The sequence below is a fragment of the Electrophorus electricus genome, chromosome 15, assembly GCF_041902795.1.
Source record: "Electrophorus electricus isolate QZ-2024a chromosome 15, ASM4190279v1, whole genome shotgun sequence".
In the NCBI taxonomy this organism is placed as follows: domain Eukaryota; kingdom Metazoa; phylum Chordata; class Actinopteri; order Gymnotiformes; family Gymnotidae; genus Electrophorus; species Electrophorus electricus.
The window spans coordinates 6,914,492-6,931,678 of record NC_137511.1 but is presented as its reverse complement, the minus strand read 5'-3'; the positions used below and the strand labels follow the sequence as shown (position 1 = coordinate 6,931,678).

Genomic DNA, 17,187 nt, shown 5'->3' with positions numbered 1-17,187 from the left:
AAAGGCTACGAGTCCGCCTCCATAACGCCTTGTATTGTCTTCACTAGTCTACGTCATTAGTCGTGTCCCGGAAAACAACAGAAGCGAGCACGTTGCGCTGGGAAAAGAGCGTGTGTGCAGCGCTGACGAGGAATCGGGAGAAGCACCTACCGTGCCATTCAAAATGTAGTGGGTGATTATGTCGCTGCTGATCCAGCATCAGCTCTGTCTTACAACCCTGGCAACCCTGTATACCACACCCTCTTCAGTACCAAATGGGCAGTTATAGATTTTGATGGACACATTCAATGACTACTAAAAGTAGAGAGCTGCCCTAGCAACTCCGCTGAAGAGCCAATCAGGGCCAAGCTGGGGATGAACGTTCAGTTTTTCTTGAGGGAAGCTGAGCGATACAGTGGAATTCTAGCAGATCCTCTCAATGGACCCTTGTGGCTCCGAAAAGGAAATAAAATAGATAAAGAAATATACTCTTGAGCGCACATAGTATTCGTTTGTGTGGTATGTTATTGTGGAATATTTAATTAGTTTACATAATAATTATATTAAATAGCTTAACAACCGTTCAGGTTGCTATAGGCGACACGCATTGGTGTCGTTATTCACATACAATACGTTGTTCTTCGACAGCATCATTTCGCTGGTAAGGTCCGACGAGACGTAACTATGTCTTTCAGGATAGCTGGAGAACAAGGAAACGTCTTTGCATTTGCCATGTGTGGGAAATAAAGCGACGTCTTGAACAAACAGGGTTGGAGTCACGCAGGAAACAATAAAAGAGTGGCAGCCCTGAGACCTCGTATACAGGGACGCCTGATAGACTACAAAAAGATGATCCATAATGGGACATCGGAGTGACACAACGGCGAAGATGACCCATAGGAGCAGCCCCGCAAAGGCGTATGATTTTCTTCTGAAATTTCTGCTAGTGGGGGACAGTGATGTGGGAAAGGGGGAGATTTTGGCCAGTTTGCAGGATGGATCCAGTGAATCACCCTATGGATACAATATGGGTGAGTGATGCAGTAGGCCTAATTCAAGATCAGCATGTTCTGTGAAATATTATTACTATAGAGATTTATCCAACCTATGTGTAGAGTAAGCTGTCATGTCCTGATATGTTTTTAGAGAAGCCCATTGTTTCTAGTGCAGCTCAATTCAAAATAGGGCTGGGGAGAGGGGAAAATATGTGTATAAGTTATATGCAATGTGTATGTAGGGTTAAGTTTTGATAGTTTTCCATGCCTTTTCAAATTTTTTTTTTCTGAGTATGTACTTAGATAATATAGATGAAGTGACACATCTGTATGATCATATTTGTAGCTCTAGCAAGCCAAGGCCTGCTCTGGAAAAAGTAGCTGCTCCCATGAGACAAATCAGTTTTGTTGAGACAGCATGGGGATAACATAATGACAAACTGACCAACTCATTTAAAGAGCAAAGAGTATGTCTCTTAAAAATACTGTTGGTGACAAAAGGTAGTATATAACTCTTAGATTTTTTGGCTCAGTTCTTTCTAACATCTGTCCACATGAGTCTGTCAGAATAAAACTGAGCACCCTGCTGCCACCCATCGTCAGTGCACCTGTGAACACTAACTATATTCGTACTTGGACCATCTTTTATTGTACTAGCATAATACTGTGTTTTGAAAACATGGGAGATGTTTCTTGCAATCTTACCCTTTGCCATTTTCCTAGGGCACCTGGGCCATGTCCAAGGTCTGGCAAATTATTCTGAGTAGGTTAGATTACACTACTGCTTTTCAGGGCGAGGAGGTTGTCCAGGTACTGTGAACACTGTATGAGTATTTAATGTGACTGGCAGCTTGTTCACTAAGGGGCAGAAGGTTACAGAGCTCAGAATGCCTTTCATTACTGTCACATGTTCACCTGTGCAGCACACTAGTATTTATAGGCACTGAATGTTCTCAAGAGAAAGGACACAAGGTTAACAAATGTACACTTGTCAAACAAGGAAAGGTCTGACTACAGCTGCATGTAGAACAATTTGGTGGTTGTGTTTACTCGACATGCATAATTTTAGTGTCAGACCACAATTGTATCTAATTTGATCAGTAATTCCAAAATTGCCCCCTTTTGTACTGTAGCTGTGTTTGGAGCAGGCTCTATAAAGTCCATAAAGTCTAAACCACAATCTCAGATTCCTGGCAGGAGGGCTGTGCATGCATAGAGTATTACGCCACCCTCCTTATGCCTTCGAATTTCACAGTTGATTTGTCTACCTCATCTTTGGCAGCGTTTCTCCCTTCTGGCCTTCTCATACAGCTGCAAAGATCCTAAAATGCTGCTAAAATGACTCTCTAAGTTAGTTGAGATCCAGAAAATTGATGTAGCAGGACTGCACACTTGTGATTTAGACCTAGTTATATAAATGGTTAGATTGTAATTATTAAAGAATAGATTTTTTGAGGGGTTGTTCTTTCCAAAGTGACAACCATACAGAACTGCCTGTTCACAGAAGGATCTGTAATGATTTCTGTTTGGAGTAGTTATTATTACTGTCATAACCTCTTACATAACTCTGCTTTCCTCTGCTCCCAGGCACAAGATATAGCTAGAAAAAGTGTGGATGAGCCAAGGCTTCCTGGCCGTAAAAGAGTGGAATATTCAGATGTTTGTCAAAGTGCTTTTGTGTGGCCCTCTTTGGTGGGTTATGTTCCCAGGGTGAGTGTTTATAGAACATACACTCTTTCATTTTCTGTAGTTTGGTCTTCAGCATAGCAGTAGCAAATGAAGCTTTTCAGCTGCTCCTCTATGTGCTGATGTTGAGAAAGCACTTAGGAATGAGCCAAACATTTCGCTTGCCACCAGAGGCCCGGAGGTATTCTCCTGCTGTATTGGCACAACACAACTTAAGGTCAGGCAGTGAATCCTCTGGTGAGTGGGTGCACTCAGTGTGCTCTTAGGACAGTAACAACCACCGCTTCAGACAAACAAAACAAGCAGTCCCCTCGAAGGTCCAGGGAACACAGAGGGTATTTGTGTTGCGGCATGATCTGTTCAGATGTTCGTGTGGCATTGTACCAGGAAGTGTGTGCCAGTGATGGTTCTGTGGAACTGAGCTCATGGTTCGGAAAGGCATCACCTACCTCACCTCTCAGCTTCCTGCTGCTTTCTCCTGTTGTTTGGTATGTGTCATCATGTCAGAAAACATCTGTGCCTCACCGCTGTATAGTGTAAAGAGAGTGAAAAGATGTGTACAGAACTGAATAATTGCACAGAGCTCCAGAAGGTGGTGGTGTGTGAAATCTGTGATGATGAATCAGAGGTTGCCCACACAAACAGGAAGGCTGCATCCTGCGGGCTGACTTACTGTTATTAAAAATCATGTGGGTTGATATTACTCAAAATGTATTTAGAGTTGCAGTTGGGAATTTGTAAAGCCATTTTGTTTACATCAGTTTTTATATACAAATGCCCTTTTGTTTTTTCATTTCCCCCCTGTGAACTGAAACAATCAAACAATTAAATGTTACTCTTAATGACTCCACTCTTAAAACTAATAAAAAATGAATCTTCTAAAAGGGAACATGCACCGAGCCCATTAACTGTGATTTAAAAATGTCAGTGTCAGAATGTTTAAATTATTCTGTCTAATCCTCACTGTGAGTTCAGCTTTGACTGACTGAAAAGAATGTGTTCCATTGTGGTCTGGTAGAACTGATCATTTAAAGAAAACTTCTGCTCATGTAGTATTCTGTTTAAGAAAGCATAGGGTAAATGCCAGATGTTGGACTTTGCACTAGACAGCTCTCAGTCCACTACCAAGAACTAAAGAATTTGGCACTGGAATAATTTCTTAGCAGGACAACAAGTTGGTGTCAAACTGACTCACTGTGTTTCTCTGACATTGTTATAAATTGCTGAGTATTTTCCAACAGACGTACTTCATCAGAGTCAAAGCACCAGTTATTATAACATATAGTGGCTCTTACTAATTTAGTCATAATCAGGCATTAGTCATTAAAATCTTACAAAAAATAACAGTGTTGAGTGTGTGTGTTTGAATAAAATATGGCATATAAGAAAAGGTAAATACCGTATATTTATTTAATATGAGGATCAAACAACTAAAAAAGCTAGTGATCTGTTTTAAATCATGTTTTTTCTAAGAATAACTGAGTGAAATGTAGTATAAGATTTTATGAAATGCTGAAACAAAGTGTTCTTTGGACATTTGAGCAATAAGCTACCCTCAGTTACATAGTGGTTTCTGCTTAATTTACCAAGCTTGTGATCTTAAAGTTATCAAGCTTGGTTAATTTGGCTGCATTTTGACAGGGATGGATCCAAAGCCCTGCGCTGTCATTAAGACATGTTTCAGAGAGGGAGTGTGTATATTTTCTACACTTTTGGCTTGCAGCCTGAATGACACAGAGGAAAGTAGGAGCTCGGAAGTAATCTGAATGATCACTATGTGTATGTTTGCATTTGGAGTCGAGGACCTCGCATACATGGCCCTATGAACTCCTATCAAAGAGACATCATTAAGCAGCCCTATTGTGTTATTCATGGTTGTCCGGAGAAATTTATATGTGAACAGGGGACAACTAAAAAGGAATAATAAGCAACATGTAGGTTAAAATAGACATATTTCTATTATTATTAATATTATTATTATTATTATTAGTTATTATTAAAAGTTAATTTTACAGTCTCTTTAACAGGTTATGTAAAATATTCTCCATGCACCCGAAGAGGCAACCACAATAACTAAACACAAGTAACTTTTCTGTGTTCTGTAGGGATCGACTATAAAACCACCACCATACTTCTCGATGGCCGCAGAGTCAAGCTTCAGCTTTGGTGAGCACATCTGTATCAGACTAAGCACAAACATGAAAGAAAGAAAATTCTAGGTTGACATCTTTTCCAAACAATTTTAGTTATTGGCAATTGCATTCAGTTACAAATACGAATTTACATCTGCTACTGCAGAGCTTCAGAAATCACTGCTCTAACTCAGTAAGTGAGAAGGTTGAAGTCGGAAGAGAGACTGGAGATCTGCAGTGTCCCTACGACTCTACCGTCCTGTGTGACATACTGTGCAAGGCTCTCCTACTTACTGAAAATATGACGAGAGTATGCCAGGTTTGAGCATGTCAGTTATACCATTGCTCAACTAAATCTTCCAGCGGCGCATTCAGCCAAGTCAGCGCAGCCAAGAATGCCCACAAACCTTATTTAAATTCTAGAATATTTTTAGAGGGCCGCATTCTCAGTTGAGTCAGCCTTAAATTATTAATGATATTTTGGCAGATGAGGCACTTTGGTGAAGAGTGTTCACGCCAGTTCCCCCTCCTGTCATGGTGGCAATGCTGGTGCATGGCAGGGGACCTGGAGAGCCTTGTACCCTAGATGTTTCAGACATCCGCTGCTTCTCATGGCATGTGGCTGGGAGCCATTTGCTTTGCAACACACAGGACAGGAAGTGCCCACAGACACGTCCGAGCTCCTGGCAGTGCATGTGCATGTGTGCGTGCATGTGACAACGTGAGACCTCTAGGCAATAATTGCCGCCACTGTTTTTCAGGGACACCTCGGGACAGGGACGCTTCTGCACTATATTTCGCTCATACTCCAGAGGAGCACAGGTACATTCACAAACATTTGACAAATCAGCCACACAAGCAATCAATCAATCAGTTAATTTATAAAACCAGTGTGTAGGAGTCTCCTTCAGCCATCTGGTCTTGAATCCTTTGATCACTCATAAAACAAGAAGAGACTGGATGTGGGCATCTTGGGTGTGAGATACTGATGTGTTTTGGTGTTTTTATTCAGTGTTATTAAATGCCCCACCCAGAGGTCAGCAGTTCTCATTTCAAATGTGGTATATGGTAAAACTGGGCAGGCCTTTGCTGCTGATAGGACATTTCCTCGTGCTGGACACTTGTATCATGTCTACAGTGAGAGGGTTATGTCCGTTAACCACACCCTAGCTGTCCTGCTGCGGGGCTCAGTAAACTGTTTATGGGAACTGCTCTGTGGGAACTAAAACATATTACTAGATCATAAGAAGTTCAGGACGTAAGTGGATTTATATGTTATGAAGATAAATTCAAGAGGTTTTGTCCCGAGTTTAGTGTATAGAGAGTATTCACAAAGTACATTTCTCTATATATAGAATGGTAAACTATGCAACATTGGTTAATATAATGTAATGCGTTATGATAATATAATCTAATATGTCTGATGATTTGTCACAGGGTGTTATCCTTGTATATGACATCACAAATCGCTGGTCCTTTGATGGAATTGACAGATGGATTAAAGAGATTAATGAGGTAACTTTCCCATTCAGCTCCATATATAGCCTCTTGTATCAAGTTTGATATCATTTTCTTCACTGTAATATGAATTTGGATGGAATCTTATCGACCATTTTAGGATCAAGGTTTAATAAGCAAAACATTCTGGATAATGCATGATCTGATAACTGGCTCAGTGTGTTTTGAGGTTTATGCCTGTACCTTTTAAATCCCTTCCCCAGGAATTCTAATTCATGATAAATCTAACTCCCCCGTAGCATACGCCTTGTGATTAATTTGCATATACTTCCCAGGACTGAAGAACAGCACACAGTGTCCAAGCGCTGTTTATTTATTTATTTATTTATTTATTTATTTATTTATTTATTTATTTATTTATTTATTATCCCCAGTAAGGACAGTGAATCTGAAATACCCTGGAACCTAGATCATACCTTCCTGTATGTGTAGAACTGATCGAAATGTAACTCCTTATGAAATATTCATTACTCAGCATGCACCAGGAGTGCCCAAGATCCTGGTGGGGAACCGTCTGCACTTGGCTTACAAGCGCCAGGTGACCACTGAGAATGCACAGGCCTTCGCCGAGCGCCTGGGCGTGACCTTCTTCGAGGTCAGCCCACTATGTAACTTCAATATCACCGAGTCCTTCACCGAGCTGGCTCGCATTGTTCTAATGCGCCATGGCATGGAGAGACTGTGGAGACCCAACAAAGGTACTAATACTGACTATATATAATGACCTAACTAAACAATCAGTATTACTGACTAAACTGTTTAAATCATTCCTTATCTAAGACATCACTATCATTTAGGTTTTTCCTCCCTACTGAAATATAGGTCAACATATGGGAATGAAAGTATGTCAAACACAGCATGTCTGAATTTATTTGGAATTAATTTAAACATGCACTCGCTGCTTAAATTTAAGCTCAAGTTAGTGAAAACTAAGTGACCACATAAACTTGTGCAGCAATTACCTAAGCAGCCAAAAAATGTTCAGTAAACCAAAAACATGCAAGCTTTTAATTTCAGTACTAACTTTGGAGACACCCAGTGGTCAGATATCAAAGCAATGTCCAAATGACTGCGTAGTGTATCCTGGCCTTTAAACAAGGTAATTCATTAAAAATAACCTTAACGCAATTATTTCTTAAGGTTAGTTTAGGCTATGACTTCTGGACGTAAGCCTTTAAAGTTTATTTTGGCTGTTTGTCATTTTATCCTGAACAATGATAAATGATCACGTTAGTCATTATTTACCACATCTTGCATTAGAATTGTTCTGAGGTGCTGCGGATAATACCGTATCATACTGGAGATTTTATTCTAAGTAAAGTTTATTCTCAATGACCTTTTAAAGTGTTAATCTGGGCCATAAGACACTCTTCGGTCTCTGGTTTTCCATCTTGAGTTTAGAAGGAATCATGTCTGTACTGCAAATGGCAGAGAGCAGCAATTTCACACTTCATATTTCATAAACCTTTGACCAGTGGTTAGAGTGTACTACAACAGACAACAACTCTGCTGTTCCTCTGTGTCTGTGGACAGTGTTGAGCCTGCAGGACCTGTGTTGCCGCTCCATCGTCTCCTGCACGCCTGTGCACCTGGTGGACAAACTACCCCTTCCTGTTGCCTTAAAGAGCCACCTCAAGTCCTTCTCCATGGCCAATGGCCTCAACGCTCGCATGATGCACGGACGCTCTTACTCCGTCATAGCCAGCAGCGCCAAGAAGAGTGGAACGAAAAAGTCCAAACTCATCTACCCACCACTGAGCCCATCCCAGAGCTGCACACGCACCAGCTGCAAGATATCATAGTCTGACGGCACCGTCAACACTCGCAGGCCATGCGCACAGCCACAGTTTACGTCACTAGGCCACACTCGCAGTCAGAATGGGTTTTCTCACTTCAGTAAAGACACTGCCCAGTGACTCAGAGTCCATTATTGTTCCATTACGTCCAAAGACTTGACCGTGTCCCCTCCATAGGATATCTGAATGTGGTTGCTCAAAGAGATTGAACAGGCTAATGAGAACGGAGAGTGTAGCCATCATGTCACCCTCTTTTGCATATATGTACAGAATATTTCATCCTGTATGTAAATCAAGATGAATTAAATTGTAATGGTACTGCATTTTAGCATTGAGGACAAAAGAGGTTTTACCAAACTTGGTCCAAACAATGACGAGGGTACACAAAGCCGTCACAAACTTTTGAATATCCTGATTTTCACAGTGGACCTAGTTCATAATACCAGCTTGTTTTCTTACTCTTATTCTAATGCTCTTCAGGGTAAATGTATTAAGAAAATAAGCATCAGTGTTGATAATTGCAGCTCTTTGTATTGTGTATTTAAGTCATGTTGTTTGATACTATGTTGTTATTATTCCTAATTATTGTAATGCACTTGAACAGTGAACAATATTGTAATATTTTATATGGAGTAACACCAAAGACATGGGAGACTGAATAAAAAGCTTATCAGCGCTAACATGGTTTGTTATGGATTCAACACCAATATTTCAAATACACTGCAAATCAATAGGAATCAGTTTTGTTTTGTTTTTTTAATAAAAGTGTGTTACCAACAAAAGAATTGTATTGATGTTTTTTGGATATCAGTGAACATACCACAGGAGGACAGTACTATTTTTAATTTTTCATATTCCATCCATATTCCATCTTCTCATATTAAAAGGAAAGTCTAGCCTATCCTGTGGGTTTTATTCATAGACTTTGCACACTGAGGGGAAAATGTGGAAACAATAAAGAGTCATTTGTGCTTGCAGAACATTAAGTGCATGGCAAAAGCCAGAGAAAAAACAAAGCCTGTAGCTTCAGTATGAATTGTAATATTGTAGGTGGCCATGAGTAAAATGAATGTTGAATGAATCTGAATCTGTTGTGCGTTTTATGCTCTTTTATGAACTTTGATTGTGTAGTCGTGTAAATGAGATCTCCATGAGAGCTGCTGTCAGCAAAACACTGAAATCTATCCCTATACCTTCACACATCAGCCCCACGACACATAGTTACAATGCACCGTTATGAGGAAAGTCAGCTAACACCTTTAAGTTCAACACTACAGAAGGGCAAATCTGAAATTCCAGCAGTGTTCATTGAAATGTCAAAAAAATGGCTGGTTTCTTTATCAGAGAGTAAAAGAACAGTACATGCCCCCCAGGCATGAATAATGTAAAACAACAGAATTGTGCTACATTCAGGCCCTCTTCCATTTTCTCTTTTCACATGACCCTAATTTGCTAACTGAGGAGCTTCTTTTGGACATGCTGTAGTAAGGCCCACTTTTCCAAGGTATATAATGGTTCAGAATTAGGACTATAGCACCAGACTATAATATAAAGACATTGTGCACCATGATCTATTATTTATATTTTGCTCTATTTGTCAGAAATACACTCAACAACCACTTCATTATAAACAACCCCCTTATAAGTACACCTTTGTGTACACCTTATAGGTGTACAGCTAATTTGTTGCTATGATTGTTTCCATGCATCAACTATCCTCTAGCCCTCTATCATTGGTGGGCTTTAGAGATGACTGCTTTTCACTGGAGGATGGACCACTCTGTTTAGCAGGGTTTGGTGGTAGGCAACTGACCAGCGATGAATGAAAGAGAAGATGATGACATACTTTGAATTCTAACAGATAACAGCCTGCAGTGTATTTATTTAAATCTATGATACATTTACAGCATTTAGCTGACACTCTTATCCAAAGTGAGTCACCTTTAAGATAAATGTATAGGTTAAAAGAAAATCTCACATAAAAAGTGCCATACATGCATTTTAGTGCAACCTTTTTTGAATTAATTAGTACAAGTCATATAGCATGAATTAAGAGTCACATGAAAATATGTGACAAAATGTTCAAAATCTCAGAAATCTACTAGATTTGGGTTTAATCCTTCAGGGGCCAGAGACCTGAACAGATCAGATGCATGGTATGAAGAGCCTGCAGATGGCACTCATATCACACGCTTGTGCTTGGGGTGCCAGCGTCACTTGAATCCACTTGAATCAAGGAGTTAAAAGGTGGAGCTATTCTGTTCTCTTATGTCTTCCTATGTTGCATATTCACCTAAGGCTTCTTATTTTTTAAAGGACTCTTACCGCTTTTCAAACATTTGTTCTATGACCTAATTTAAATTTTTTTGCAAGCTCATTTTGATATTTTAAAGCACATGCGGGTCTCATAGCAATGAAGCAGTACATGTGTTAATATGCTTTCAACTCAGGCTATATTGTTAAATGTTTTCTAGAGTTGCATTGCTGAGTCATTGTGTTTTGGCTATTTTGTATTGTCCTGGCTTTGAGCACAGGGAGACGTGCTTGCAGACAGACAGTCAGGTGTGTCTATGCATATGAAGCCAAAACTCATCAGCTTAGTAGACTACTATCTGCTCAGCAAAATGAAAGGAAGAGGCAAAAAGCCATTCAGAAGGGCTACCTCAAAAGTTCTGATCATTAAACTTGTTCAGTTGTCAGAGGGGGTTTTCATCTCAATCCCAGTGAAATCCCCTGTCCTCCAGAAGTGAGAGAATTCTCATTTGACTTTGAACAATTCAATTGGTAATAGTTTCACCTAGGTTTAACAGGCTTGCCAAACTATTTCAAGAAAGATTATTATGAAAATGAGACTTCTTCCTCCTGTTTGTCTGTAAAGGCTAGTGTTTGGGGCAGAATACTCTCAAACCCTGCACTACCCCTTTGCCCTCCATGAACTGATTTGCTTGTTCCTCTGCTTTATTAACTGCCCACTCCCACCATGTAACTAAGCAGTGTATGTAATTAAGCAGTCCCGGATTAAAAGCCATGTAAGCCTTGAAGCCTGATTTTCCTGTTTTTTAGGAATGTGTCAGAACCCTCTACACAGAGAGAGCTGTGTATGACCCCTTTCACCCCACAGTCAAAAGATGAATGATACCTTCTCAGGCAGGCCGTTTCCTTTTACAATATTCTGTTTCAGTACCAGTCAAAAGTTTGGACACACCTACTCTTTGTTTATTTTTTTACTATTTTCTACAAGTAAAAAACAGGGACGGTATGAAACCAATGAAATAAAGTATTAAAAATAAATTAAAAACATAAATTATTATGCTGTGATAAACAAATGTTGACTATCTAAGATTTTTGATTGTTGGAAGTAACTGTTCTTTAGTTTGATGATATCTTTACTTGCTCTTGGTGTTCACTTAACCAGCTTCATATATATAAAGCCATATATATATATATATATATATATATATATATATATATATATATATATATATATATATATATATATATATATATATATATATATATATAAGCCATTCTCACATATGCAGAGCACTTGTGGGGTGAGGAACTAAAGTTCTGAAAGAAAATTATATGCTGATGTTGTATCTACAATTGTGTGTGTGTGAGTGTGTTTTGAAAATGTTTTCATATATAGTCCAACACCTTTCCCAAATATTATTTTAAGATTTATATTTATTTTAGAAATAAACTTAATCCGCATAATCCATTAAAATGCCTTTATTACTATTAAAAACATACATTCAGGCAAACCTTTTACAGGTACTTTATGCTTTCATGTAAATTTATTTTAAACTACCAAGACTGCTCAGAGGATTTTCTAAAAGCTAAGAACCCGGTTAAAATTACATTTGTGGCAGTAGTGCCCCCAAACTGACATGATTTCTTAACATGATAGAAAAGGGCACCAAACCTTAAAAATTTACAGGTGCATATGAAAGAAGGCACATGATTCCAGTCTGTGTCCAGTTCAGGTTTTCCTGGGAATTACAAGCAGTATTGCATTGTGTTGGAGTGAAAGAATTACACCGTCCTCCTTGGAACAATGATTCTCCAAAACCAGCTCTGTTACTTTGTAAGACCCCCGAGTGGAAAGGGCCTTATTCATCCACCCAGAGTGAATCAAATGAATAAAAGAGCAATAAAGGAAGTCCTTCTGTCTGTTCTTCTTTTAGTCATTTGTCGGGGGCCTATAGACGGCAGCGAGATGATGCCACTGACGCCAGAGCTTGTGCTTTTCCTCTCACAAGTGTGATGCTCCCCTCCCTTAAGACGACCATTGGCATGTTTACTTTACTTACATGCACTTGATGTGATCAAGCTCTTGAGACTATCATTGTAGATTCCTGTTGCATTGCTTTCCATACTTCCACATTTCACTGAATTAACATGAAATAAATCATATCTTTACATGGACTAGCTGGACACTTGTTGTGGGGTGATTTAAATCTAAACAATCAAACAGGAAATGATAGAAAGGGACTCTCCTGAGTTATATTTACATTATATACAGCAGCATAAACCTAAACAACACCACTAAATAGAAGCATGATTTCTTGGATAATCTGGTATCAAGCTAATAAAGAAGTTTCAATGGAAAATCACCATTCAAATCAAATCAATTAGTACACCAATCAAATGTACTAAAATACTTTGGTAAACAATGGGGGGGGGGGGTAGGCGTTTCCCCACAGAGCAAGTGGCTTACTCTGACCATTGTTATTCGCAACCAAGGCATATCAGCATTCTTCCAGATGTTGCCCCTGGATATTTAACAGCAAAGTTAATCACAGTGTGCTTTATTACTTTATTTTCTGCCACCACTTGTCACAGCATTGCTAATAGTCACCACAGCAGCAAATACTCAGAAGTGTCAAATTTCATACATTAAAACAAAAGGCTGGACTTATTTATCTGTCTAGAAATGTTTCATATATTTTCATTTTGTTGCTATTTTTGACTTGGCAGTCCATCTGATTCAGTGAGAGGCAGACAGTCATTGTCTTGGGTGTGCTGGTCCCTGCGGCTAAGACACCTGATGGACTGGCAGACTCTACCCGAGAGTCCCGGGGGAAGGCCTAACCATGCAGAGTCCTCTCCAAAAGGCTTGATGTGATACATGTGACTACCAGCTGCACCAACTCACATTGCAACCTACAGTCATCCCTGTCATGGAACCTTATCTTGCAACCATATGCCACTATTACAGCTATGACTCACCGGCAAAAGAACAATTTAAATGGTGCCAGTATCAGCAGTATTGTCCACCAATCTATTCTCACTCTGTTTCTCATTGATTGACTTTAGCTGTACTCAGCTGTACTGTTACATTTAATTACTGCTGATGGTCATCACTGTCATTATTGCTGACATACTCGGGAGAAACAAGTAACAGATTTTTTTTCCATGCAAGAAATTGAAGCATGGCTACAGACTAGGTGTATGTTACACTACAGCACAACCAATGGTCTTTATCTGAATGAAGAATCTGCACTTAAACATTAACTCGGGCTCAGTTTTTCCTCAGCAACAAGGTATTAACATTATATCATTTGTAAGCTAACCAACCAAAAACAGTTGATGGGATAATGTATTGTAAATGGAGTGAAAGGAGAGCATTGTTCAAAACACAGCCATAAAAAGCACTGATTGAAATAAAAGAAAAATTAAAACTGCAATAGGAGGTATATGAATATGTATATGGACTTGTGGATATATCAGGTAAACAAAGAAAATCAGACAAGTTCACCCACCATAAAACAACCAAAAGTACAACTGTGTGTATGACTTTATATGTGGCATATGTGAGACTGTGACCTGTGGCAGATTCATGCGAGGTTTATACAGTGTTGTAACACAGCATGTTAAAAGCAACGAGACGCTAGCTTTTGCACCTGTCAGGGTGACATCACCTGGCCCATTCCAAAATAGCTTGATTGTATTTTTAGCTTCGCTTAAAAGCTTCTGTATGAACAATATACTTCAGACAAATCGGAGGCTTCCCTTTGAACTAACGCAAAATGAAAGGAGAGAGGAGCTCTTTAAAGTCTGTCCAGACACAATCCAAAAAAAAATAAAAAAACAAGGTGAGAGAATGAGGACATACAAAAGAAGCCGTATACGTGTAAAACACGACTGTGTCCTGTTTGTGTGTGGTGGGGTGTTTAGGATTTAGCTGGACATCACAAAATTAAGTACATTTATTTTAAAACATGCCAGCAATGAGAAAAGTCATATCACATGATTTTGAGATATGATATTTTAAAAACTCCTAAAGAAATTAAAAATGATCTAAACAATATTAGATTATTTATAAAATATCTAAATATTGGATGAACAGAGTGACAAAATTGATTCCTCTGACAGAATTACTGGTGTTATTCAGTATATTAACCACCATCACCACCAACCAAAATTATATATTTAAAAAAACCTGAAGGGCCAGCAAGGTCAGAGAGGTGGAGAATCTCTGGAAGGAGGAGGAAGGATAGACTGGGATTACAGAGAAAATAATGGAATCAATAGAATGGAGGACTTGAGAGAAACCTGTAACCTACTTTAGAGCAGCTCTTCCCTGAAAAAGGCAAGAAAGCAGAGAGGCTTAAGATGGGAAGTGGAAGAATGGGGAAAAAAAGAATATGAGGGGGGAAAAGGACAGGATTTTGAAAGCACGAAAGAGGCAAAGACGTACAGGAAATAAACATAAACCCCAGAAAAAAAAGGTCTGAGAATAGAGAACGCTAGAATATTGAGAAGAGTAAAACAATGGTGAAGGGGAGGGGCTCAGGTATACAGTGTTGTCAGAGACAGAGGGAGAGAATGATAGTAAGGAGAGAGGAAGAGGGAGAGGGAGGGAGACATGGGATGAAGGACAAATTCATTCGGCATTAAGCTTAGGGCTCAGAAGCCTCGGTGGTGCTGCAGTGTGGAGTGCAGTGTGCGTGAATGCACCTCTACATCACTGCCAAACCACCGAAGCACTCCGCCTGCCACAGAGGCTGGACACACACCCACACCTCCACAACCTGCCGCCTCCCTTAAGGATCGCCTTGACCACCGCCTCTCAGGTCCTGACCCAAGCCTGGAGACAGAGCTTAGAGAAAGAAAAATGATTCAACATATTGCTTTTTACAGCAAGATACAAAACATCCTCAAGAAGCTCTCTGGATTCTGGCCAAAATCACAGTGTCAGTGATTAGAGTGGAATGTGAGGTAAACTTGCTAAAAACTTATGCCTGTGTGGACCTTTTCTTCGTGATCACCAGGAAGGGCAGGAAAAGCTGGAGCAAAAAAGGTCAGACTCTAAGTCTTCTCTCTCCTTCTTATCATCCTTTTAAATTATTGCTGAGGTTTTTCAGCCTTCTTGTCATTTTATCATTAATTGTCCTCTAGGCTGGAGAAGTAGGTAGGTCACACTGAAGCAGATGCACAGTGGCTGTGGATTGACTGGATATATAGGCTTAGTTTGGACCACAGTCTTTAACATTCATACATACATACAGGATCAGTCAAAATCATACATATAATAATATCTTTTTTGTGGCAATTTCCTGTACATCACTCACACATTTATACCCAAACCTTAAACTGGCAATAAAGTGCAAACAAGACACGTGCAAGTTCCAAAAATATGAGCTGACACATTTGAGACATATTTCTGTCGCTTCCATACACTACACACGAAGACATTCTCTCTCTCTCTCTCTCTCTCTCTCTCTCTCTCTCTCTCTCTCTCTCTCTCTCTCTTCTGGCAGGGAATCTCCATGTGCAGCTCCTCACCTGCCCTCACACCTTTTCCCAGTCAAAAATTGCAACTGCAATCCTCCAGATGCCTCTCACTGCTGTCACAAGGCAGTAAATCTGCCAGTAGGAGCTTGTCTTCTTGGGCCAGGACACCTCACGTGCATGCACCCCACCCTCCTGCCTCCTTCCAGATAGCTTCCTGCCCCCACCTCACGCCATTTGACCCTCCGAGCCATGGATACAGACACACCACTGGTATGAGCAAAGCAGCACCTTCCTCTATACACAAGTGCTGAGAGAAAAGGAAGTGTGTTAAAGTGAGAAAAAAAGAGATATGGGGAGAGACAGTGAGAGAGAGAGACACAGAGAGAGAGAGAGAGAGAGAGAGAGAGAGAGAGAGAGAACACGGAGGAGGGGGCAAAATACAAGGGGACAGAAGGCACACGCACTCAAAAAATGATCAGCTCGAGGTCAGACTCAGATACATCTGTCCAGCACAGGTAAGAAAGCTCCCTCTGTCTTTCTGGGTCATGGTTACCAGCGGTGATATCACAGCTATCTATTTGGGGTGCACTGACTGGGTGTCGTGGGTGTTCTGGTCTGGTAGATTTGTTACTATTGTACCTGCTGTTAGCACAGTGAGAGATTTTGTTCTTGGACTTCAGAGGGAAGCCTGCGGGACAGAACCTGCTGTGGTTAACAGGTGTGCTGCTTGTTCACTCTCAGTAATACTAGTCCTTGAAGGAGGAGAAAGTGAGTCAGTAGATCAGAGTGACAATCACCTGGGAAAGGGGACTTGGCATGTAATCAGCAGAAGTGTTCATTTATAAAATTTTGACTCATTATTTACAGATGCAACTGTTAATGACATGGCTATTGGTTTATAGCCTGTAAACGTATTTCAGTGCATTTAACTAATTCAAGCAAAGTTACTCTGTGTGCAGCTGATATCTAGTAGTTTTTAAATTTACAGGTATATGTATCATATCTTCTTGGTAATTTCTTTTTGACTTTTTTTATGAAATAGTCACAGTGAGAGAAAGTCTTGTTTTGTAATGTATTCAGGCAGGGGGAAGAGGAGAGTCTGGATACAACAAAAAGTAGGCATGTCAAAATTATAGTGTGCTTATTTGGAGCTGGAAGGAATTACTACTGTAAATATAAAACATTTGCTAACAGGTATAATGCATTCATACAATCATACTGAAAGTATAATCACCTCATATTTTTTTTTAAGCACACAGTCTACTCCATTAAACTAGCCAAGGTCATAAGTCTGTATTGGTGTTGAACATTCAATTGTTTTCTCTAAACTTAATAGTTTCA

At 39.8% G+C, this 17,187-nt stretch overlaps 3 protein-coding genes across 4 annotated transcripts in view; 2 read left to right on the top strand and 1 right to left on the bottom strand.

The window, feature by feature from the left end:
* stxbp4 (syntaxin binding protein 4) overlaps positions 1-218 on the bottom strand; it is a 28,732-nt gene extending 28,514 nt beyond the window's left edge. The window contains exon 1 of the mRNA XM_081697494.1: positions 151-218. The gene's annotated coding sequence lies outside the window, so the exon portion shown is untranslated. The remainder of the gene's footprint in view (positions 1-150) is intronic.
* Positions 219-376: 158 nt separating this feature from the next.
* On the top strand, positions 377-9,187 carry rab40b (RAB40B, member RAS oncogene family). Of its 2 annotated transcripts, XM_027013352.3 has the most exons (7): positions 377-498; positions 675-1,010; positions 4,766-4,826; positions 5,554-5,614; positions 6,230-6,307; positions 6,786-7,008; positions 7,844-9,187. In XM_027013352.3, the coding sequence occupies exons 2-7, from the start codon at positions 839-841 to the stop codon at positions 8,110-8,112; spliced, it is 864 nt and encodes a 287-aa protein (XP_026869153.1). In that variant the 5' UTR covers positions 377-498; positions 675-838; the 3' UTR covers positions 8,113-9,187. The 2 variants fall into 2 exon arrangements, with proteins under 2 accessions (XP_026869153.1, XP_081553629.1); XM_081697503.1 differs by having other exon boundaries at positions 413-1,010.
* A 6,811-nt stretch (positions 9,188-15,998) lies between these two features.
* Positions 15,999-17,187, top strand: part of grin2cb (glutamate receptor, ionotropic, N-methyl D-aspartate 2Cb) — a 36,847-nt gene continuing 35,658 nt past the window's right edge. Inside the window, exon 1 of the mRNA XM_027013328.3 lies at positions 15,999-16,361. The gene's annotated coding sequence lies outside the window, so the exon portion shown is untranslated. The remainder of the gene's footprint in view (positions 16,362-17,187) is intronic.

Bases quoted from the DNA above. Each gene is read 5' to 3' on its own strand.
- rab40b (XM_027013352.3), top strand. From the start codon at position 839: ATGGGACATCGGAGTGACACAACGGCGAAGATGACCCATAGGAGCAGC. The intron at 4,827-5,553 runs GTGAGCACATCT...ACTGTTTTTCAG, and splicing joins AGAGTCAAGCTTCAGCTTTG to GGACACCTCGGGACAGGGAC. The intron at 5,615-6,229 runs GTACATTCACAA...GATTTGTCACAG, and splicing joins CATACTCCAGAGGAGCACAG to GGTGTTATCCTTGTATATGA.